Below are 26,067 nucleotides of genomic sequence, written 5' to 3'. Positions count from 1 at the left end.
AACTATATAAAATGTTGAAACAGTAGAAATTTGAGAATCACTTTGCTAAAATTTGATCGAAGACAGTGATTAGCTGTACAAAGCTTACCTCCATAGTCGTTTTACATCCTGGCATAATATGACAGTGCGAACATGTCAGACAGATATGATGTCGCTCATATCAAGGGCTATTAGTTTATATAATCTAGAAGCGGTTTAACAATTTCTATTCTTGCAAAAAAGAATTCATGTAACCAATTTAAGTACTATTCTCTACAACTATTTTAGCTGTGTAATGATTTTGGGTACAGGATTATATTACTATTGCGATTATATATTTGATTTTTGGGAAATAATGTATAGATTTAAGTTACAATATCAGTGACTAAGCATCTTTCATGAATTTTGTTAATTTAAGTTTTTATCCTTGAATAGACTATTATAGTTTTATTAAGTTCTTAAAGTCAGAAAGCCTCGGCGGCTTTGACCTCCTCTTTATTACGAGTATGTCTCAAATTTTAGTGAAGTAATATGAAGACGCTATCAGGCTAATGTAACTACTAACATGAGCACTAATAAATCATTCCATGTCGAATGTCAGCTATAAGGAAAACGTAACTACTTATTAATTTGACATCATTGAAACTCTTTGCTACAAAGTGTGTAGTAGTGATAACTGATATTATCAAAAGTGTTAGGGAATTTCAGCGCTTCTATCTGAGATAGTAGATAGAGTGAATCATTAATTTACTGGAAATTGAAAGAAATCGTGTTCCATAATGCCTGTTGTCAGATAATTAATAACTGCGCATTAGTCTCGCAGATAAACTTTTCCGTGAGGTTACAACTTAAAACCTTTATTATACTATGACAAATCAGCCTACTTTAGCACCAATGAAACAATTTAAATCTGATAACATTATATCAACAACAGAGCTATAAACCATAAATCTACTCTTGTTTTAATCGTATCCACAAATAATCAAAAGCACTGCAGTTGCATATTTTGAGGAAAATATAACTTCGGTCGGTTAGCAACTATCTAAATAGAGTCAAATCTCATTCCTTAGTAGCCAACAAGTAGTAAAACTAGGCCTCGAAAATATTAATCTCTAAATTAAGATAGCTAATAGTAAATAAGCGTTCAAATTGTAAAAGATAAAAGAAACTTTTACAATGAAGATGATCAGTTAATGAGTAAAACACGATTGATTACGCAACAAATATTACGGCCTGTAAATCTAAATAATAATCCAACCGAAAAGTATGTTTGATTATTCATTGAGCTGTTTATCTACTACATGCTGTTATCGCGGCAAGCTTTAGTAAAACGCATTTCATGATTTGTTAACCAATTCTTGTTAGCTTTAATACGGTTCAAGGTGTTTCTTTCTACCCTGGTCGTGTAATAAGTATTCTCTGGATTATCAGCGAAGAATTTCTCAACCTAATCAAATAATAAAATGAGAGATTGTTTAAGACTCGTTCGTCAGTTAAAATCCAACTTGTCGTTATTACACTAATAATAATATTAACATCTTTATCTCAAATTAAACCGAATATTAAGAAACTTAAAACAAATCATACCCGAGCATAGTTATGATCATCATCAAAGTACAAGCTTGCATAATAGGCGGGATACCTCAAGTTGTTATATCTAGAATTGATGAATAAGTTAATATACTTAGCTAATACAATAAACCTTCAAAAATGTACTAGATTTTAGCATAAGTTAAATTTAAATTTCAGTAAAATTAAGAAACTTTAAAGCAACTGATTGTTTGATTAATCTTAAGATCCGTATGTTACCTATTCTTGAACCAAGCCTTGTTTTCTACGAAGAAATCCCAGACGAAGGGTCTAGCAACAGGATTTCTGGTCAAGTATAACATTACCAAGTAGGTATCAGCCCTATCGATCTTGGTAGGATCCATAGCGTAGCTTAAAAACCTATAATGCCGAAACGATTGCCTTATTAGACTACAGCTAAATTATCAACAAAGATTTACTTTCATATAGGCAACCATATTTTTATGTACTATCGGCGAAGAGCATAGAGTTTAAAATATAGTATATAGTCACTTATAGAGAAACTCTTAACGGCAGCACATGGTACTGCATACAGCTTTTTGATTAAATTAATATATTTTTTGCAAGATATTTAAACACTTGGAAGAAAGTTATAATATTGTCAAGCTTACTTTCTAATGCTGGCAGGATTTCTTGAAAAAGACAAAGCGTAAAATATTTTGTCTCTATCAGGGATGGTTATAGAAGAATGATATTGGCTCCAAAGGAAGTCCCATTCAGCACTACCACCATACATGATACCATAACGGTAAACTACTTCCTTTAGATCAGTTGGAACACTAAAATTGATATAAATTAATAAATTAATTACTACTTATAGGAAAGTTATTTAATTTTCGCTAGTAATAGAAATGTATAGGAGTAAAATTATTTTATTAAAGGGATAGTCATGTTGGTGAAATAAATATTACGCCATACTAACGCGTTGGTGGTGGAATTGCTCATGTAATTTCTTAACATAGCCGTTGCATTTTGAACACATGGTTCATAGCCTTGATAACAGGCAGCATCCATGATTATTTCTCGGAGTAGTCTAAGAGAAAATGAAAATTATCTGTTATAACCGCGGTAACAACGAAACTATAATTTTGTTTGAAAGAGGGTGATAATTAAAGATCCCATAAATCACTAAGTATTATGTAATGGCTTTCGTAGATAATGATGATCATCACAATTTTATTCTAAGCTATGATGCTTTAAATTCACTTAAAATCTAGAAAATTGATAAATTACTGTATTCTGACCGACTATGAGATCGATGAAAGTTTTAGAACACCTACGAACCTCTCAGTATGAGTTCCAGTTCCAACAAAGCCAATTGCATCTACTTGTGGTTTCAAGATTTTTACGTAATAGTTCTATGTTTTAAGAAGGTATTAGGTTATGAATGAATAATCATAAAAAGTAAGGTTGGATCCAGAATATTATCAACAAAAATTTGTACATGGAGTCGATTCATAAGCAAATTATATTATAGGTCATTAAGTTTACCCTAAAATATTGGTTCGAGGGTCTAGCCGCTAAACGTCGTTGATAGTCTAAGAAGGCTGCCCATGTGACATACCAGGGTACATATGCACTTTCTTTGGCTAAGTAATTAGTGATGGATAATGCAGTGCTGTATGTCAAGCGTCCTGTCCTATAATATCATAAAATTATTTAAGTTATTATGAGAAAATGTCAAGACTTTATATCTTCAAATACTAGAAATTTACTTAAAATTACACTGGTAGTTGGAATTATGTCTACTTTTCCAACATGATAACACACAGACTTACGATGCAAAGGCCATCGAATCCAAAATTAATCCAGCAGCATCTCTCTTAGTAAATTGCTATTCATGATATAGCGTATCAATATCGTATAACATGAGTTATTATAAGTAAAATCAATCTTCATACATGTTTAAACACTATAGTTAAGGACTGCGAAGAGTGCTATAATGGATATTGTATAGGCTGTGCTTAAAGTTTAACTTACGTTAGGGTTTGCATTCAAAGCAGCAGCTAATTGATCCCAGTTAGATTGTGGGTAGTTAACACGATAGAAACCCATACTTCCTGCATTAATCTTAATCCAAGTGTTTTGCGGCCAGGAAACGGTCATAGATTCTAAATTGAGAAAGATAAATTAATTAATTTCGTCGCGTAGAACAATTCGTTTGGAAGTACTTTCCAGTTGAAAACTTACGTGATGTCCTATTAAACATCCCTCTGTTAATAGTACTAGGTGCAGAGCCTACAAACCAAGTGATCGGAATATTCCATTTATAGCTAGGTAAGGTAGAAAAGTATGATCAATAAATGGTTAGCAGCGTGTTTAAAAATTCTTTAATTTTTAAGAATTTGTGCTATCGTATTAATTTTTTCGACTTATTTAAATCACAGATTATTACACAACTCATAAAATTAATAATATAATTTTAGATAGGCAATTAAATATATCACCATTTGTAACGTATAATAGTTACCCGTATGGTGATCTATATGGTTGTGTTGATGGATCTACACTTGGATTTAAGTCCTTATTGGTTAGATAGCGTTGTTGTGATAACATTCCTCTGTTGTTGGCAGAATCTTGGGTTACAGTAACAATGGGATAGCCCATTTGGTATACCCATGGACCCATAAGTTCAGTAACATTGATACCGTTATATCGCTTTTAGGGAAAAATACGAAAGAATCATTATAACTACAAATTAAACACATCTTAATATTGCATTTTTACCAAGTAAAATTATGTGCAGAGAACACTCAAAAGTGTGTATGTCTTAAAAGAATTTAATTTCTTAGAGTTAACTAGAAGATAGTTATATCAATTCTTAATAGGCTTTAGACATACTTCTGTCATACGGTCGAACAGATTTGATGCAATAGCATTTGAGTAGTTAAAGTTGACCAAGTAATTCTATTTTAAAACATTAAAGCATTGAAATTAGTTATTTAATTACGAAAGTGTTAAAATCTACAAATAAGTATGCTGTAGAACGATAAAAATAACTTCATTTATTAACATTTTAGATATTGTTGCTTTTTCATATCGTATACTCGGATATTTATGCTGTAATATATAAAACAATACCCTTAATCCATCGAGGAAAGGTTGGCGACCAAGATAGTTATCGATCATGCGAAGAACGGTAGCACCCTACAACAATTACAATCGCAATTAATTGTCTGGAGTAGACAATAATTTGTAATTATAACTATTCATATATTTGGTCTTGAAGGGAGAAGAGATATGATAATCCTCACCTTTTGGTAAGTAATCCTATCGAAGAAAGGACCGTATTGTTCTGGAGGACTAATTGGATGAGATGTTGGAGTTTGATCGTTAACGAGTGCAGAATTCATGTCATAACCAACAAAGGAATCCCACTATAAATTTCAAAAGACAACTTGACGTTAATTAAATAATTCCTAGGTTATCGGTTATTTACTAAAATATATCTAATAACTTTAAATACAGGAGAAATGATTTTCATTATAATTAATAAAATTATTCTTACGCCGAGGGTTTCAGGGGCAAAGTTTGTCTGTCCTATATATTCAAAGTAACTTGCAAAAGCTTCGTTTAGCCATAAATCGTTCCACCAAACCATAGTAACCCAGTTACCGAACCACTACAACAAATGAAAAATGAGTTAAACTAACCTCATATCTGTTCTTAGTATCACTTCACTCAAGTCTTATAATCAGCTTTTCACAACTAGCTACATACGAGCGAAAATTATAGCTAAATAATAAAATAGTAGTAAAAATAATTCCGCTATTGCACGGTATATGAAATACCCGATAGCTTTCAATTCAGATAATAATCAAGATATTGCTGTATAGAAACAGGCTGAAAAAATTTCATATGATAAGTTTCATATCATCATTAAAATGATCGTTTAAAACAATTTCAGAAAGCATTTGCCTGAAGCAAACATTACATAGAGAATGTTTTAATACTGACAAAGTCATTTTATCGACTACTGAATGTATCTTAAAAATTTTAAAGTGAGAATTATAAAGAATATACATTACATGATACGTACATATACGAGTAGGCAAATATAGGCTAACAGAACGTACAGTAACAATTAATGTCGCTAAATTAAAATTTAGTTTAACTAGTTTGCTAATACACTATTAAGAAAGATAAATATATTGGATATTATAACTGTAGATACGATAGTTTGCATCTAGAATAAACAAATTTGCGAGAGCTGGTCTTTTCTAGTATTAGGTACTTGAGTAAGTATAGTTCATGATACTTTCACTACCCGAGCTCTTACTTATCGATTGTGGAATATCATAACGATTTAGTAGCTATCCAAACTGATTATAACTTATAAAGACATTTTTAATTAACAAATGAAGTGGATTTAAAGTTAAATTAATCATCGATAGCAATTCCATTAGATACCATTTCTAAGAACTGTGGATTCAAAAGGAAGTAAGATTTAGACACTTACCATGTGAGCTAATTCGTGAGCAATTATAGCCACTATAAATTCTTTTTCTCTAGCATCGGTATAAGATGGACTATATGACAAGTATTCCTCTCTATATAAGATTAATCCCCAATTTTCCATAGCGCCCGAATCAAATTTAGGAACAGAAACATGATCTAATCAAAAAATAAGTTAAATGTTAGATATTTTGAACACCCGTTACACTACAGTATACCGGATTATGAACCCGATTTGATAACCATTACCTTGCTTACGCAACGGATATTTCACGCCAAGCAAATTTTCAAAATAAGTAGTGATGTTAATGGCAGCTTCAAGTGCATAGTTACCGTCATTTTTAATTGCTTTACGGGCCCAGATCCTATACTGTAGTTGATTAATTAATCTTTAGTTATAATAATGAAGTTAGAGACTCTTTATTGTTTATCATCGTGCAATAAGAATACGCTATCTAAAATTTAATGTATAATTCACGTAATGTTGTTAGCATCCAATTTTACCAAAATGCCTCCGACATCTCTTTCAACTCGATCAAAGTCAGTGATACTGAATGCCAATAGATAAGATGACATAACAACAGTGTCTAAAATTGTTTTAAATAAAAGAATTAGAGATTAGAATAAAATAGAATTTCGGCGTTGTCTATATTTCCATTAGTCTAACTACCATTACGTATAACTAACTGTTAAGAATTCAATGCAATATTATAAACATATTCGATAAGTTAAAGGAATGTACTGTATTGCGAACGCTATTGCTGAAATATATCAGCAAATAAAACCGGCGGTTTGAATATTTCCTTACTTTCATGGCTTAATTGAACTCTATTTCCTTGCAATGGTTGTTCACCGACTAAAAGCATATTAGTTAACGAGGAAGTGTAATTGCTAGGAACGATAAGGGTAGTTTGAAATCTAGCTTTCAATGCTGGTTCATCAAAACACGGTATAATCCTGCGAGCATCGAATGATTCACACTGGCTTCCAACACCCCATCTAAATAAAACCGAAATTCAGCCATTTTAGTATTTATACCCGGCTAATCAATGTTGCTAATTTAATAGAATTTATTTGGAATTTAATTTAGTACGCTCATCTATAAAACATATTGCAATATTTTTAATTGTAATTTATGGCATTTACCATGATATTAAAATATACTATGTGTTTAAGACGCTTTTATTTCATTTTTCAAGCTAAATAATATTTTGCTTGCAATGTACTATCCTTTATTTACAGTAGGTGAAAATGAAGATTTGCCTCTGGGGTGTCAGCTTGACGTTAGCTGACACGAGTGTTCTAATCTGAATTAATGATTAGAAAATGATATCGACATCATAAGATCATAAATCTAGAAGTAAATTGCGCGTTCGAACTAGAAATGGCTGTTAATTCTCGAGTAAACGACAGATGATATAGCCAATAAATGTATTCATAATTAACCTTAAATGAATCGTAAAGTCACTGTAAAGGTATATTATGAGCACGACCTGTTAGAATGCAAAACATAAGATTTTTGTTTTGATCTGTCTTCAGGTCCAATAGCGAAAATACGCTACCGTATGCCAGATATTTACATTTTGCAAGCGACAAAAGGTGCCTTGCGGTATCATCATCACCGCAAGAATTTAAGGTGGTTGGCAACTCACTAACAAGCGACTGAAGTGAGAATTAGCCGTTTGAGTATTGTGCACCTTCGAACTACTATAGCATCAAGCCTCGTGTACATGTGGAGCTTACAGTATACTATCCATCCGTTCAATTAGGCAACGGCACCTAAATTGGCCAAATTTAAGGTTTCTTGGAAAGCATACTCGATCAAAAAAAAAAGAATAAACCCTATCGTAATTTAACCGATCAACTTTGAAGGACTAATAATATTTCAGACATATACGTGCTAGCACGTAGTATTTCTTGTTAGTTGTTTTATTATTTGTAATGATCAGAAGGAAAAACTAGCATTGAGCTGGTTTGGACTTTGTTTCACAGATAAAATATGCAGTATAACTCATAGAATGCACACTGTTCAAACACTGATTGCATCCATGGATTGCATACTGTGTACGTTTTATTTTCGACCCTCTTCTGCTCCATGCTACATCGCACGAAAATCATAATTTCTTATTGACGGTATGCTATGCAATACGGTTACGCTTTCGCCTTTTCGGCATGGCGTGATGCAGCAAATATTTGCGGTCCATGCTGCAATCGTGTGCACTAGTATAGTAAATGTTACACTACTGTATACACTGTACTGTACAATGATGAATTTTTGAGCAAACTAAAGCTACAATACGTCAATGGCGCGCGTATTCATTATCGCATTAGTGCATTTGGAGTCGCGTTGCCTGCAGTTAAATGTCAGTCAGTAATGGGCTATATTGATTTGTTTGATGACAATTGATCTGCTCAAGTGCGGTACTATATCCCACAATTCAGTATGGCGTCAAAGCCGTTTTCATCGAAAATCAACATTGCGGCACAGTGAAAATTATTCACTAATTAATTATTAATTTATTCTAATTTTAAGCCATCAATTTGACCTTAGTACATACGGCAGATGATTACAGTAGCTGTTTTTTTTACAAAGAATCAGATACAGCCCTGTATACTGTACCGTCGTGTGTAAAAACTTTGAATATGCTAACTATAATTTTCAGGTTCTCTGTAAACACCTCGACGTAACGTACTGTAGCGTGCGCATCCTGAACCGTACTTATCTTGGCTGTTTGAATACTGCTTGACAAATTGGACAGAAGTAAGGGCGTTTTTCGCCGTATTTTACGAAACGTTCAGTTGCTCGATTAATGGAAATTTTTCACTCCTTTTTTGAAACAAGGATTCGAAATAATTTTACTGTTTCTTGCCCTGCGCTTCCTGACAACTACGGCACTGCAAAGCTTTAGTATAGTTCGGTCGTTCTATCGATTCCCTAAGCTTGCGTTGCGGAAAATTTCTAGCTTACTGAATTGTTTTTCATGCGCAATAAATGATCTTTAGTAGCACGTATTTGAGACTCGATGACTATGGAATAGTGTGGATGTATGATAGCTTAGTGTTTGACGCCTATTTGTACTATTATAGATGCTGCTTGCGGAAAGTAACAAGCACAATCGGAAATTTTACTGGGAATGCAGCATTTAATTATGCCATTTCCTAGTTCAGAGTTTGCAATTTGTATTCATAAAAATGCTGTGGTTTGCTTATTTTGGGGCAAGACATGGACAGTAATGTAAAGCGTGTTGCATAGCCACTTCAGGTTAAATAGTATACGGTACAGTACTATACGTTATGTATTGACTCAAAATATAAAGTATAATTCCATTTCTCACAACTTCTACGATACAGTAATATTAAAGCTGCCATTTGATTTTCAACATTGATGGCTGATACCCTGGCAATATACCATTTTAATAATAATAATAATAATAAGATTAATATACTGTACTCCTAGAAATATTTTTCTTTCGCAGACTAGGACTCGATATAGATGTAGGAATAGTATACCGACTAGTGGCAAACTAGAACTGCCGTACCGACTCAACCATGGCGGCAATCGTCATAGTTTACGGACTTGCCAACGCTGACGCCCAGTGGGTGACTGGTACGGTGTAGTACAATGCACAGTACTTTACAGTGTATAGTACTATCAAGCCTACGGTACATGTACAGTACTCTGTAATACCTGTAGGAAAAAGTAAAAATAAAAGCGAACCCTGGAGCATTTTTGTTGCTATTTCCATAGTCCAATGTCAGAAATTGACAGGGCAAACAATTTTAATTTCAACTGCTCATTCTGGTAATTGACTAGAAAATCTACCTCTATCGGGCTGGGCTGAATCCCACTTAAGCAGTGCTTACAAGTTTTTGCAAACTCGATATTATACAAATACATAGTACTGTAGGTGCTGCAACCTTAGACGAGATTGCAGTAGACAGTCCAGTATAAAAACTTACATTTTTTCTCCGGTGGACGCTCTAGTATACTGATATTTATATAATCCGTCCAAGCGGGTTGATAATGGAGCAGTATGGCGGAATCGTAAATAATATGTTCCTGGTGTTAAATTGTTCTGCATCATCATGTAGTAATATTGATTGGGTGCGTACGTTCCCTTGGTGCTAATCGTGTAGTAAGTGGTAGAGCCATCATAGTTTCGATTATTAGTCACCTGAGGATCTTGAGTCATAGTCAATCCAGATGCATGAAGAATAATTGTATTTGTCTCTTTTTTAACAGTAACCTCGATGGTAGTGTCACCAGAAAAATTCAAATTGGTCATATCAATTTCCAATGTAAACCAATATTGAACAGGTACAATATCGGTGGGCAAACGTGGTTTGTTAACGGCGGCATAAGAAGAAGTAGGTGTAGGTTGTGTTGGTTGAGGTGAAGGAATAGCATAAGGCTTGGAAGTGGCAGACTGTGGCGTTGAAGTCGAGCCACCTTGATTCGAAGTCGATGTTGGATTATTAGTTCCTGCTGGTGGTTGTGTAGTTGGTGCCTGAGTGCTTGTACTGTGGGCAGCATTGATGCTAGGCAAGATAACTCCAGCAAAAATTCCAGTAAATACAACTACGCCAATCGATAGAAGAATTATTAATATGACTTGCAATTTAGATAGGTGGAAGCCAGAAACTGCCTGCTTCTCACCACGAAATTCTACATCAGGATCAGCTTTTTCCGTCCCCATTTTTGACTAACGAGAATTTGTCAACGTTGATAGACTGTTTGGTACGGATGTCAGCGCAAGGCTAAATGCTTTACTTCTGAGCAGGTCTTTTTCTACTTCGAGCGCGTGACTCGCTAAACAGATTTTTAAGCGACCCAAGCTTAAAAATACAAAGCGAAGTGGATCATTTACAAATATAGAGTTATCCTCCAATAACGATCCAAGTTATTGTTGTATAAAGTAAATTAAAAGTAGCCAATTAAAATAACGCTTAAGTTAGAATAATGGGATTACTCTGCACATTGTAGCTTGCAATTATGGTCGTTGACAATAGTGCTCAAGATTTTTCTCTAAAATTATTAATGATATGTGCAATGATACCCATGTAAACAATGTTAATGAAATGCAGCATATGTCTTTGTTGAAATAGTCGTCATATGTTTCACAGCCACAACATTGCAATCTAAAGTTTTCGCCGACTATAGTAATGCTAATCACTTACCAACGTAATGTAGTCCTTTATACAAGTGATTATTAATTAATGTATAATTAACGTTCTCGAACGGTAAGTTGATCTTGTCGTCATTTGCCAAAGCGATGAATTTTCTCATCATCACCAACAAAATTGTTCTAATTGTACTAAAAACACTCTACTATCGCGCAATTATTAATACAGTTCGAGTATCAATTCCTCGAACAGGATTCATATCTTAGTATTCTCTTTCGCAATAATTATTAAGTGGCATAAACAATATCTATTAATTGTTGCCGATCATATTAGAGTATCCGTTATCTTACTTTTAACAAAACAAAGAATCAGAAGAATAGTTACGAATTAACTTACAATATACTTTCGAACGAAAAGTATTCCACAGAAGCTCACGCTGTACTCAACAGTTTAAAAGTAGGAAATATAGATCTCAGAGATGATGGTGGCAAGCAAATCTCGAAAAAATTTCACCTATTAGTAAATAAATAAATCAAGTCTAGGAAAATCCTATGTTACAATGCTGATACTGTTACAATTTTTATAGACAAAGCTTACGAATCATTGCTTTGATCATTATTATTTGTGAAAATTTAGGGTCATTAGTTTAAGAGTTTATTGAGCGCAATTCTCAAAGCAGTTATTCCTTTCGATCTATTGTTAAATAAAAACTAGTAGTCGGCCGTTATTAATCACTGGACCGAGATTAGAGTAAAATGATCTCATTTCAAAGCCGAATTTTAAATAATTCACTTAGCAAAATGACTTTGGCAGAGAAAACAATTGCCAACACCTGAAGAAAAACAAATCCTATATTTTCCTAGAAGATTAAATTAGACCTATAAGAGTGTAAATAAAGATTACTACGGGATTCCTGTTTTGTTAATGCAGGATTTATACATTGGTAACTAGATTGCCCGAAGCGTGTTGATCGCTTCAATGTAGCACAATTTGAACCTATTCTCATGTTTAAATAAACTTTTTTCGTAGTGACAAGCAAATTACATATATTACCCAATTTAGCATACAAAGCAGAGCATACGATTTCAAACTCAATTTACGAGTAGAATGAGGTGAACACTGACAATCGGTCATTTCGTGATCAACTATTTCCTTTAATAATAACAATTACAGGTACAAAACTATTGGTCGTCGTATCCAGGAAGTATTATTGCTTTAGAAAAAAGCGAAGTAGGAATGGCTGATAGCGCTAAAATATCCATTAATAAGCAGTTAGCGATTATTCCGCTGAGGATCAATAAACGGCTGTTAACCACAATAAATTCATAAAATAAAGGCGCTTAATGTAGTGTTTACTTCTAAATACGATATAGTCTATTTTTAGTAAAAGTATTCGTTTTCACTAGACTGTAGCGTAATTCTAAGACCGTAACACAATTCTAAATATGTATGATCTATATTTAACAATTTACTCAGTGGAAATATCTTGTACTCTAGCTAACTTATACCGTAGCATTAGCGTTAACACAGAAGTAACCTATTTTCATGAATCATTCGCGCCTATAAATAATTTCCTCCTGCTGTGCTCCTAAGGAACATTATAAAAGCTATCTTCTTTCGTCTATCTCGTTAGTTAGTTCTGGTAGTTACACGGTAAGCTTGCACGCTTTACCCATTCTACACTACTATAGTTATTCGACTAGTCACGTCCTTACTCGCACGATAATCTTACACGATTGTTCTCTTACACTAGCTCAATAAAGGTTACTCTTTGGTTAACTATTCAATTGTGCTTTATTGCGACTAATGCCGAACTCTCAACCTTCCGAAATATCACACTTAACGTAAGATTAAGCCAGGAACTGTCATGTTGGAATCACTTTGGAATTAATACCTTATACTATACTGTACAGCTTGTAAAGATACTTTCGGTAGAGTAATTTTAGTAATTTTAGTAATTCTTTATTTACATATGCAGTCAAATACAAATTAATCATCAGCGAATTTTGTTACATTACAGCATTCTGTTTGTCAGTATTCTTAAGGAATTCATACATTAATAGGAATGATAGTGAATGGTTATATGGATATTCAATTTATATTATCGTATTCTTGAAGCATTTAATTAGCCTAGTGAAGAGCAAAATCCATTTTAGAGCAAGTTTACTATTGCATTACTACAAATAATAGTGATAATGAAATAATTTATAGCTACTTAAAGACAAACATTAATGCAGTATATAAGCCAGTATGCTCGTATGTAGAAATTGCTACTTAATACGTGCATATTACAAAAAGTTTGTAACCTCATTCATAATATGATCTTGGAATAAGATTTAGGATAACTAGGGTTTATATTTATGGATTTGTGTACGTAATTAGGTTATCAATAATTTAATTAAATCACACTATGGTACTATTATATCGACTAATTGATGTCTGTAATGTGATCCCATATGATTCAAGCTAAATTAATCTTGAATATACGTGTACGCGTACTTCCTACTCGTTATATCAGGAATACTTTACGATACTATAATTTTATTAGCAGTGTTAGAAATCCATAATTATCATTAAGACGTTTACCATATATCAGCGCACTATAAGACAATTAGTTAAATGATCGAATTTATTGACACTATAATAGAGCCCTTACATGTCAGTGTAATAGATACCGTATTAAATTGGTTAGGTATTTAGGAGAATATTCATCACAATGAAATGGCTTAATTGATTCTTTGAGGATATAATTAATAAGAAAAGACCTTTAGCCTAATAATATTAGCAGATCACCATTCCAATGAAATTGATTTTAATAGTTGTACTGCAAGACTCCTTTCTTGATGGAGAGGGATGAGCGCTCCGTCCTTCTCTCTTATCTTTCACTAGTCTCTGTCTTACTACAATGTATACTAGCGATACTCTAATCAAGTATTTTAATCTACTTTACAGGCTATTTTACTTGTGTATTCGATTAACAATTTTATATTTTTTGTTATTGGCTCTTGCAATATTCAATAGCATGCACATTAAACTTTTTATCATTTCTATTTTTCCCCGTGTTTATGATATTATTATCTTTTCTTGAGTATTTTACTGCTAGATTGAATCAGTGTATTCATTTACCCAAGTATTAAATAGGGTTACGTTGCATATAGCTTAAAGCTTGGGAGACATCGAAAATTTAGCGTTATTACAATTGCATTTACTGCAATAACTGATACATACTTTATTTGGTAACATTTGATAAAGGTATAACTGCAAACTTGTTTGATACTGTAACAACTTGATAATGGTTGTAGCACTTAAGTCATAATATTTTGGATTATAAATGATCAATAAATATGTAGATACATAAATGGCAATCAATCGTAGTTAAGATTTTATCCATTTTCATATTATCATACCAGCACACACTAATGTGTATATATATACAAGCATAGGCACAAGAGCAAAGAATATGCACAAAACTTATCGTATAGCAACGCAACTGTAAATGGCTATATTGATATATTTTTGTAAAAGCTGATTAGATAATATTTAACGATTGCATACAAACTTTAGATTTGCTGTACAGCATTAATCTTGGTCGTATGAGGTATTATTATTTTACGTAGTTATTTTACTATACAATGCAATATTGAAGGGATGAATCACGTAATGTGCAGCACAATGAATCACATAATGTGCTGTACGATAAGTACACATACTCTTGAAACAAAATAAAACAAAATTTTATATTGGAATTTATAATGCTAAGTGGCTGTTACACAGTAACTTGCGCTATTAAAATTTGGAAAGAATTGCATAAATCATACAGAAACAATAATATATTATTTGGAATAGAATACTCATAGAAGTACGATAAATATTACATTCAATAATGGAGTATCGAATAAGGAGTAAGAATAAATATTATTGAAGCCAAATTCTGGCATAAGTATCAGTCTTTACTGTTCTATGTGCTTAAATGAATAAATAAATAATACCATGTTTAAAATTGAAGTTAATTTAAAATTAAACTATTTGAGGTTGTCATTGAACCACTTTTGCAAAGTTGTCTCGTGGTGCTGAAGCCAGTCAATATTCTTTTGCACCTTAAAAAGAATCGTTTGTTTCTTAGGAAGTGGAAATTCATTAACCTTTTTGTCGGGGTTAGCTGTCATAAATTGTTGTACCTTCAATATGAAAGAGTGCAAGATCAATACTACATCAACTTGACTACATGGTACTACTACAATTAGAAATCGATATGTTGTGATGAAATTAAAAGATTCGCTTTCCATTTCTAAAGCATTTATTACCGACCTGATTGAATAAAAATTGAGTATTAAAGTGCTTAGAAATAGACGCTGTTGGGACCCTTACGGTACCAAATCTAAAAAAGATTGTCATTTAGCAATTACTATTAATGAGAACGATAACCGAAAATTACTGCATATCCTCCAACGTAAAGATTATCATATGAGAACTGTTTTCCCGTTTAACCTGTTCATAAAATATTTTTTATTAGCCCGTACGAAATTCCAAGCTATGCTCCTTCCAATATCTTGCTGAGCTACCCAGTCAAGTATTGTTAGTGTGTATGATGGATTCAGTGTATCTGCGATAGAATCGTTCAGGTACCTAAGATAAAAATAATGTGCGAATATATACGCATTACTGTCGCATATCAAATTATATTATTAATAATAGATAAATAGCTAAGCGATAATATCGAATAGCCTAAATTTCTTACAGCTAAACTGATTTACTCCATATATGAGTTTAAATTTCTTTACATACAGGCCTATTTACGTCCGTAATATAATGAACTGAATGCTAGCGTAAAAATATTTTCGCTCGTCTTCAGCTTATGTCATATCTTCGACATACTGTAATCGCCTTTAATTACATTAATGTAAATTTTTTCCGAGCGTGTTACTTTACAGTTTAGTACAATTTTGTTTGCTCTGTCAAACTTTCTGTATTTTTGAATACTACCGTACATGTTAACTAAAAGATAGCCATTCATGAAATAAGGTATTGCAATAGTATTTATTTAAATACCGTAAATATAGTTGATATATTTACGTAATCTGTGTATAAACAATTTTACAACGTCTATTTTATATTAATTGGGTGTTAATTAAATAAATTGAAGCTTTTGTAATTTTTAATTATATGATTAGTGTATAAAGCCCTCCAAAATTAATTAATGTAAATTTAGAGACTGGATATAATCCACACGGCAATATTAGCTTACAGTAATTTAACCATACACTATACTTCTGAGATTCAGTCTTATCTTAATATTGCAGTATTTAGGAAAAAAATGTTAGTCTCAACGTTACCCTCAGAATCTAGTAAAAAGTCACAAATGTACATATCAGAAAAGCACCCTAGTTCTTGTTTGTACATTACTTATTGATAATAATATATACAGTAGCTATGCAAAAACTATAAAGTCTCTCTACTGTACTTTACATCTTCAGGTGTTTTATTTTATCACAATAGTTGTTGATATAGTAACAATAGGGGAGAATCGCTTCTTACCTTTGAAGATTAGCTTTCTGGGTTGAAAATGATAGCGCACGCATCATTCTAATTTTATCGTTCAGATTTGAAGCATGTTTGAAATGGTTATAGAGAAAATTCCATTCTGCATCTCCACCATATCGAATACCATAACGGAATACCACCGATCGCAGATTTGCTGGAATTCTAGAGAAGATTATTTGAGGCATGAAATAACTCTATACACTAAATAAATATCTATTGCGCAATAATTTAATCATTACTGCAAAGGTCGTATCTCGTAGAAATTAACTCTTACGCTGTGTTTGCAGGATTATTCATATAATTTCTGAACATTGTTAAAGCATAATTAATGCAGGATTGATTGCCAAGTAAACAGGCTGAATTAACGACGAGAGATCGGAGTAATCTATCATCCGAATTCATAAATGTCATTATTATAGCAAAAATATTTCTATTACTATTATCAGTTAAGACCAACTGAGTCATTGTTAGTTAAAAATAAAATCAAGATATTAAATAATTAAGCGAGCTAGTTACTTATGGTTATGATGTCCTGTATCTTGATAACCAACCACGGTGATAACGGGTGTTAAAATTTTCGTATAATAGTTCTAGAATAAAAAGAAAATGTACATTCAATGATAAATGATTCTTAGACGTGCAATAGTATACGGTAGCTATCAAGTCCTGATGATCATTTAAAACTCAGCTAAAGACTTAACGAGAAAGCACTAGTTATGACACTTTAAACTATACCAATGGCGTAAATATTAAATAGGATACTAGCATATGAAACACGTTTTAATTGAAGAATTACCTTAAACGCATTGTACGATGGTCGAAGTAGAAATGCTTGCATGATATTCATCATATGTACATTGGCTGTTTTCCAAGGCAAATAAGTAGTTTCTTGTTTTAAATATTTGGTCATATTAAGCGGAATTGAGTAGCTTAAATTTCGCAAACTAAAAATATTTAAAGATGGTTTAATTTTTAATTCTGAAACGTTATGCTGTACTTTCTTACACCTCATTTATCAGTATCAGTCAAGTCGTATCTTATCTACCAATAAAAATAACGTGATAATTTGTAACTTAGCTATTCTCTTAGTGAAATAATTATATCTGATCAAAATTAGGAAGATTGATATTGGTTTAATTTACTGACCATACTTTACAATATACTATGTGACTATTTAAACAGTCCAGTAAATATTTTCTAGAGAAGTAATTAATAGCACTCACTAAACTTCTTGGTTAGCGAAATAATAGATTATCTTACCTGGCAAGCTCAAAAGCATCATCCATTAAACTGGAGATATCTAATTTCGTCATTTGCTGTTATAAAAATCAGAGTTAACTTCGTAAATAGATCGATAGAATTTTAACAAGATCGTAACTTGTTATGTAACTTCGATTTTTTATCTTACATGAGGATTAGACTGAAGAGCAGATGAAATAGCGTGCCAATTTGATAGCGGATAATTTACGCGATAGTATCCATACTGATTAAAATTTGCTTTAATCCATGTATTTCTGGGCCAAGAAATCTTAGTAGTTGCTGGAATAAAATCAGATAATGTGTTATAAAAGCTATAATCGTATCAAGGTTTTAGGTAATAGCCATGCTTGTATGTGATACTACTAAAATTTTATTTTTATTTAGTAGCTATAATAAAAGTCTATATTATAAATAGATGTACTTGGACTATAGGACATTGCCAGTATATATTTAATTAAAAGTAGATTGATATAATAATTAGATCATGATACCTGAGGTCCTGTTAATTACTTTTTGATAGATATTATTGGGAGAGCTTCCATAATACCAAGTGAAGGGAATGTGCCATCCATCACTAAAATGCAATATTAAAATACTTTAATGTGAGCAATTGAAAGAATGTAGTATAAATGAAATAGTTATCTTTAAATGTAGACTTTAGCTCTGCCTTAATTTAAAGTATTAAAATTTGGTTATGTTTGTATTCAATTATATTCAATTATATAACATGATTACAGAAAACGGATAATCTGATTAAATTTGAAAATACCTGTTTTTAGACCAAACTGACGAAGTAAATGGAAGCTGAGTTAAAATGGCGCCGTCAATATTTTGTGGATCTCGCTGGACTATAACTATGGGATAGCCTCTTTGAGTTATCCAGGGGTGCATGAAATTAGCTACATTTTTTTGGTGCTTAGTTGCCTAAGGGAATTGGACGTAGATGTATTAAGATAAGCCTTACCCTTAACATTATTCAATCAGGAATGACAGTTTAGTTACTTAACCACACATAATGAAATTATAGCAACATCATACTAGTGCTATTAATACAGCACGATTATTTATCACTGAGCTGTTTTGCCTATGCTGGAATTCGTATATATTACCGTACTACTTACATGCACATCATTATCTTAACTGATCGTTTTCTAGCTAAAGTGTGTGAAATACGGTACTGTAATGTATATTAATCTAGATTTTTATGTAATTCTTAATCTCAATATGAGCGACAGTTATATTGCATCGATAAGCTGAAATCTTAAATTCAGGAGAGTCATAAATAGCTCCGAACAGCCTATATTGGTTTCTACATCTAATATACTTTAATAGTAAAGCGTTCGCAACAACGGTTATCGAGACTATACGCAAGCGTTCATGTCTCGTACCAATATATTTACTCACCTTAGTCAATGCATTAAATAAGGAAGCAGCATTCGCGAATCGATATGCGTGATACTTCAAGTAATCCTATGAGAAATTCATACCTTAATTTACTTTACGTCACATGAGTTGTCAAATCTTTACTAGAATGGTTGATCTAGAAGATCGCATAATTTGGCTTATGATAAATTGTAAAATTAAAGAGATTATATCAAACTTGATCTATAGAATAATGTAACAACCGTAATTCCAAGTAGGTAATCGGTATCGCCTATGTAATTTTGCAACATACGAAATAGTGCAGCTCCCTGATAACAAACATGATTACGATTAACATAAGTAGACAGCTAATAATAAAAAATGCAGAGTTATACGTAAATCTAAAAATTATAGTATCATTCTTCATGATATATTAAATCAAAACTTTTACGATATTGTTCAAACTATTTAAATTAAATTAATTAAATTTGTTTATGTTCTGAAATAACTTTATTTTAATTGCTTAAAAAATATGATACCTTATGGCAATAAATAGGATCCGAAAACGTCAGGGAATGCTCCGTTGCCGATACTAAGGGGTAAGAATTAAGCACTCCTTCTGTTCTCTGAGCTAACTGAACATGATCGACAATGAATTGACCCATCTGCAAGATTAAGCATAATTAGATCCCAAAGCAACATCATCAGATAATTTATAGTAACAAATTTATTGTATGCTGTGATATACGAAGGGATAGATCCCACCAAAATATTGTAAATAAAGTTTAACACTTTAATTCGGTATTTCTGCTATTGTAAACCGTCATTTGATAAACCATAGGTTACAATAAACATATTCTTTGAGTATAATCGATTCCATGATATGGCTTTGAAGTAATGTTATGTGAGAATTATGAAATACAGCATACATTGTAGGTTATGATTTCTATACTTACTAGTTGGAATGTAGGCTGGTAATATGCTGCTCCAACTATTTCGAAGAAGCAACTGAGTGATTCTGGAAGCCATAAATCGTTCCATTTACGAATTGTTAGTAAGCTTCCAAACCACTGTAAATATAGTTTAACATCGTTAAAACTCTTTAGTCTGGTAAGGTGGCTACACTCATAATATTTTTTTTATTAATTAAGAGGAATATTGTAAATAATCTGTAAATGTCAAACAAAGAAACTGAAACTAATATGAAAATAGATTGCCGAATGTCAATTTCACAGTTTGAAACAATTATTTTCGGTGTAATATATATTACCATTTGCGCAATTTGATAGGCAACAGTAACTGCAATTCGTTGCTGCTGTTTTGACGAAGAGTAGGAATTGTTATCAAGTAAAAAATCCTCCCGATAAATTAGGACTCCCCAATTTGCGGTGGTATCTGCAGTAAATGTAGGAAGTGCCACATGATCTAATGAAATGTTCAACGTATCGTCAGTTTGATTTATTTTTACAAGTGTACGCGTTACTCAAAAGTAAAAGCGCAAGCTATTCATAATACATCTGCATATCCATAGTTCTATCAGCACAATCCTGAGAACCAATTATTTCAATCTATCTAAAGTAATAATTCTTAAAATCAGTATTATTTTCTTACCTTGTTTATTTGAGGGAGAGTTAATAGCTAGTATTTTTTCGAAATAATTCGTTATATTTACGGCTGCAGTCAAAGCATTTTGCCCGTCTTGGTAGATTGCTCTTCTAGCCCAAATACGAATCTGAGGACAGGATTTGAATGGTAATTATAATGATAATAAGTTTCATAGTTATTTCATAATAATTAAAACTAAAATTTATTGTAACATACCGAGGATCCGGCCCTGGTTTTTTGTTGAATCCGGCGGAAATTATGAACAATGATACTTAGAAAGTAACTTGGCATACGATGAGTAGCTGATGTAATAAATAATTCATTAATATTGTTCAGTACAGCTTCGTCCAAAACAACATATACAAAATTGGAAGGTCAAGGTTAATGGTAGCCAAGATTGAATAGATAAACTATAATTGGCTTTTATTCTAAGATGAATATGTGATAAAGGTATCCAACTGTGATTTATATTATAACGTAATTATGTTAGGATAATCTTCATCGCTTATGATTAAATATTTTCGAGAAAAAAAATTACTGAAGCTTTAATCCCTATATAATAAGGGGATATTATCATGATTGATGGCGCTATTTGAGTGTAATAATTATTATTGTTACATTGTTAATTTTAACAACTTTACGCCGATTGACTTACGATCAAATCTAATGCGAATCTTGTTCACGCTGTAAGGCTGTATATCTAGGATTTCAGTATTTGATATTGCACTATAGTCCATCGATACGATTACACTCGCAACGAAGACAGCCGGAAAGGATGGTTCATCAAAGCAAGGAATTATTCTTCGGGCATAATTAGGTTGAGATTGACTTGCTACTGCCCATCTAGAATAAACATCATTAGTGAAGGCATACATATTATTAAGGTCATAATAGCTTAATTGGAAGGTGTTTGACATTGGCAGAGGACATAAATATCAATAGGAAGACTAAAAATCGCACAGAAATAGAACGTATTACAAAAATGATTTATGGAAAGTAGAAATGAAAAAAAGTAAGTTATAACAAAGTTGAGAAGCTAAATGTATTTACGGGTATACGTACGTATATTCAGTTTTATTATTTTATCAGAATCTATTGCAGAAGGCCTCCATTAAGCCATTAAATTACGTAAAATCATTAATGATATGACCGATTTAGGCGTTAAATTATCAGATTAACAAAAGTTAATGAGGCAATCTATTGTTTATTTGATTAAGGATTTCAATCTGAATTGTAGTTAAGACATTGTTTACAGAATATATGCATATTAAATACATATTAAATGCGCGTATGCATTCAAGGCTAATCTTTCATACCCTTATGATACCCAATGTCAGATACGGTTTTCTTAACTGTATCAATTGACCTATTAGATTTCAGATTTTTTTCGACTGATTCTAACGCATAGCAACACGAAACTAATGTATAAGCGGTTGGGTGGTTGAAATTTTAGATGTTTAGTGAATATTTTAGTGCAAATATTTTAAAACAATTGTGGCGCTTGATTACAAAACTCATAAAAGTCTAAAATTTCTGATTAATGGGGATGTTAAATACTGCTAGTACGGTTCATAAACTTAGCTAGGAAAAAACTTAGTAGGCATACTTACATTTTAAGTTGATCAGATTGTCTTGTGTAATGATACGCGTATAATCCCCGAAAATCACGACTTAAAGGTGCTTGAAATTGATATTTAATATAGTAAATGCCAACATTCAGAGAATCTTTCAATGCCACATAATAATATTGATTGGGAAAGTAGTAGCCGTGTTCTTTGACGGGATAATAGATTGTATTAGCCGTCGCGACACGAGTATTAGATACTTGAGGAACTGCAGTCATTGTTAGCTGCTTAGCATGAACAATTATTAATTTCGTGGGTGATGTAACGTTTAATTCGATAATGTTATAACCGGAAAAGTTTAAATTTTTAACGTTAATCTCGAGTTGAAACCAATACTGAACAGGTATAATTTGTTTCGGTAAACGGGGATTGTTCATAGCAGGATACTTGGAAGTTGGAATTGGATTTGTAATGGGAGCATGAGTGCTAACACGGTCGGGAGTAGATGGAATTGTATTGTAGTCATCGGTAGGTTTTCTGGTGTTAATTGGTAATGTTGTAGGAAACGTAATTTTAGACGGTGATGATTGTGTTTGTATGGTGGATTTAATACTTGAAACTGTTGTAACAATTTGTGTACCAACTTGAGATTGAGAACTGGACCTCGGTATTAGTCCGACAACCAAGCCAATTATAGCAATTAAAAGGACTACGATTGTTATCGCTAAAATCCATCGAGTATTGCTGCAAGGCAACCGCTTGATAATAATAATTTTGTCCTCCTTGCTAATGTCAGTTTTCTCTGATTGTTGTCGATCTTTCTCAATCATCTTCAGTCTTTCGTTCTGCGATGACTATTTCTGGAAGAATCAATATCATTAGTTTCCCATCCACGGATGGAAAAAAATGTCCAAGATTGTCCTAATATACTGTATAGGATTTGCTTTCCACTTTACCAGCGTATATTATTATTAGCCTGGATAGTAATAGTTACAACATAATTTCCTGAATCGTTAACCCTATCAAATAGATAGAAAGGAAGAAGGATGCAAATGTTGTGATATTGAAGTAATATTCAGGTGGCTAATCTTCTTGAAGTAGGGGACGATCAAAAGTATTGTAATTATTGCTGGATAAATAATATATAATAAGAGCAAAGCCGTCGTCGTTGATGAACGCCATTATATATACAGTACAGTATATTAAATGAACAAAGAAGTAGCTTTTCACTGTTAAGCTTATTTGAGTTTGCATTGATTGTATCCTTTATTTTCGGACGCCATATACTCATTGCAAAGTCCAGCATTGTATCATTGTCAGTCTATCAATGTATTCTGCCGTCGAATTCATTTAACCATATTTGCCCGAAGGCAATTAGAATTGGAAAGTTCGAATAGACGGAAGCAACAATAGCAACCATTGTTTTGATAATACTGTCATTGGTCAGGCCTATTTATCTGGGTACATTGTTATTATCAATATAAATTTAATTTAAAACTAATTTGTTTTTTCTTTTACTGACAATGTTGGGCAATATTTTATGATAAGAAACTAACCACCACTTGACAATATAACAATAGAAGCAGTAGTAGAGTTACAAGAACTTATCGTCGATAGTTCAACCAGATTTTTTTAGGCTGCGATTCTGTGAATAATTGATTAGTTAATTTAAGTGTTAACAAAGTCATTAACCAAGATTTTCGGAGTGCACGGGCGTGCACCTGACATATTTAGCTAGAGATATTCTGCGCCGAACATCGTTTTAGATCTTCGTTAATATCGTTAAAATATGGTAAATTTGTTTGGACAAGTATAACGAAGATATAACGCCATTTTAGCAGCATTTTTGGATACATCACAGAGGAATGACTGGGCCTAGTAGCCAATCCTATGTGCCAGTACAGTACTGTATTTAGCGAAAGGTATACAATATTTATATGATTACGCCTTCTTAACCCTTAATTATCGTGCTGTTATACTCGCTGTATAATATACAGTATATGTCACGGTGACATATATATCGTGACATATGACAATATAATATATATAGGTAATATATAATAATATGACATTAAATAATATAATTTGTTTGGATTTTGCACGTGATGCGTTTTCTCAAAAGATAGATTTTGATTGGTTAAGCGTCAAAATAATGTACTGTACAGTGTACACTGTACAATAGAAGTCGATATACCGTGGTTACTCAATGATGACAATCGTACGGTACACTGTATGCTGTACAGTACTGTACAGTACACTGCATAGTACAGTACTGTACAGTATATCTACTGTAGTAGTCCGAATGACTAAAGAAAGAAAAAGAAAGAAACGGAACAGGAAACGACCATAGCGTAAAGTAAACTAATTTGGAGGGCTTATCATTTTTTCGGTCGTTGTACTATATGCTACCGATGAAACATTGAAACTGTATACCATACTGCATAAAACCAACTTACAGCAAGGTAGTAGGATAATAGCAGCTAATTTTTGACGCCAATCGCATACAGTATAGTGTACCGTTTACAGATATGCGATACAATTGAAATGACCAATTGAATAATCAGCCTCCACATTATTGATTTATTAGTATAGCGAACATACCGAACAACCGTTTCCTGCCCCATCTCGTTCGTTTAATAGTCCCTGATTGTACAGTACTGTACTCTATCAGTATCGCAATTAACAATAAGAAATCATTGATTGATCGAAAGTACAGTATCACTATCAGAGATTCGAATCAAGTATTAGCCTCAAAACTGATATCTTTATTATTCTTCTTTATTCAAATATGCGATTATTATTATTTTAATTTACTTTTAATTTAACTTTTGTCAGTACTGCAGCAGTATTAGCGGAACTGATACCATGTAGTAGAAAAGTGAGTGAATGTATCTGAAAAATACCATGAAAAATGCATATCAGCTCAGGCTTGTATGTTGTTTCTGTATATCATACAAATCTAACCTATATATATGTACAGTTAGAGTACAGTACAGTGGACGTCACCTTTGCCGTAACTTGATGATGTAAGCCATACAGATAAACGAAAAAAACCTAGAGCGCTAACTCGTCCGATATCGGTTACTCAGAAGTGAGGCACTTTCGCGATCTCTGTGCAGTGTACAAGACGAGTACAGCAGTACCACTTTTCAGTGCAAAAAAGCATGGAGGCTTATCATTTTTCTGGTCATTCCACTGTACTGTACTAATGTACATGACACAGACATGAATCTGGAAAACAATCAATCACGCAGCGTTGCGGATAAAGAGATCTTATGGATGCTGTAGATCATACTATGCACAATTGCACATCCCTGTACAGTAATGTATGCATGGCTTAATGTTGTTACCATTGGATTATTTGGTATAAACCTGTATCGCGCGTCTGTATTATAACCGCGTATCGCATACCTGACTGTACGATTGTTGTGGAGTTACATAAGCCTTACGCGCTTTCAACAAAGGCTGTACAACTATCTCCTAACTCTTGTCTACCACTTCGCTGAGCCTATGGATCTACAGATGCCAGACTAAAGAAGTAGATGATGTGGTTCAAACTTGTCACATAATTAATGATCATGCAATA

The 26,067-nt window shown here is 32.7% G+C and overlaps 2 protein-coding genes across 2 annotated transcripts; both read right to left on the bottom strand.

Annotated features, from left to right (window-relative positions):
* Nucleotides 1–1,276: 1,276 nt before the first annotated feature.
* Nucleotides 1,277–10,721, bottom strand: TRIADDRAFT_63531 (uncharacterized protein; the record flags this gene model as incomplete). Its single annotated transcript, XM_002108102.1, has 20 exons — nucleotides 1,277–1,426; nucleotides 1,567–1,636; nucleotides 1,789–1,929; nucleotides 2,181–2,348; nucleotides 2,492–2,602; nucleotides 2,854–2,927; nucleotides 3,061–3,208; nucleotides 3,348–3,403; nucleotides 3,550–3,680; nucleotides 3,760–3,842; nucleotides 4,040–4,227; nucleotides 4,411–4,476; nucleotides 4,651–4,716; nucleotides 4,824–4,946; nucleotides 5,078–5,191; nucleotides 6,029–6,183; nucleotides 6,274–6,394; nucleotides 6,529–6,611; nucleotides 6,833–7,023; nucleotides 9,985–10,721. The coding sequence occupies 20 exons, from the start codon at nucleotides 10,719–10,721 to the stop codon at nucleotides 1,277–1,279; spliced, it is 2,976 nt and encodes a 991-aa protein (XP_002108138.1).
* A 4,449-nt stretch (nucleotides 10,722–15,170) lies between these two features.
* On the bottom strand, nucleotides 15,171–23,311 carry TRIADDRAFT_52305 (uncharacterized protein; the record flags this gene model as incomplete). Its single annotated transcript, XM_002108101.1, has 19 exons — nucleotides 15,171–15,326; nucleotides 15,457–15,526; nucleotides 15,637–15,774; nucleotides 16,684–16,851; nucleotides 16,964–17,074; nucleotides 17,206–17,279; nucleotides 17,486–17,633; nucleotides 17,950–18,005; nucleotides 18,098–18,228; nucleotides 18,441–18,523; nucleotides 18,719–18,873; nucleotides 19,354–19,419; nucleotides 19,851–19,976; nucleotides 20,268–20,381; nucleotides 20,582–20,736; nucleotides 20,923–21,043; nucleotides 21,133–21,218; nucleotides 21,572–21,759; nucleotides 22,527–23,311. The coding sequence occupies 19 exons, from the start codon at nucleotides 23,309–23,311 to the stop codon at nucleotides 15,171–15,173; spliced, it is 2,931 nt and encodes a 976-aa protein (XP_002108137.1).
* Between the last annotated feature and the right edge of the window lie 2,756 nt (nucleotides 23,312–26,067).

This window comes from Trichoplax adhaerens, genomic scaffold (assembly GCF_000150275.1).
Source record: "Trichoplax adhaerens TRIADscaffold_1 genomic scaffold, whole genome shotgun sequence".
Taxonomy (NCBI): Eukaryota; Metazoa; Placozoa; class Uniplacotomia; order Trichoplacea; family Trichoplacidae; genus Trichoplax; species Trichoplax adhaerens.
This window is presented reverse-complemented; position numbering and strand designations above follow the sequence as displayed.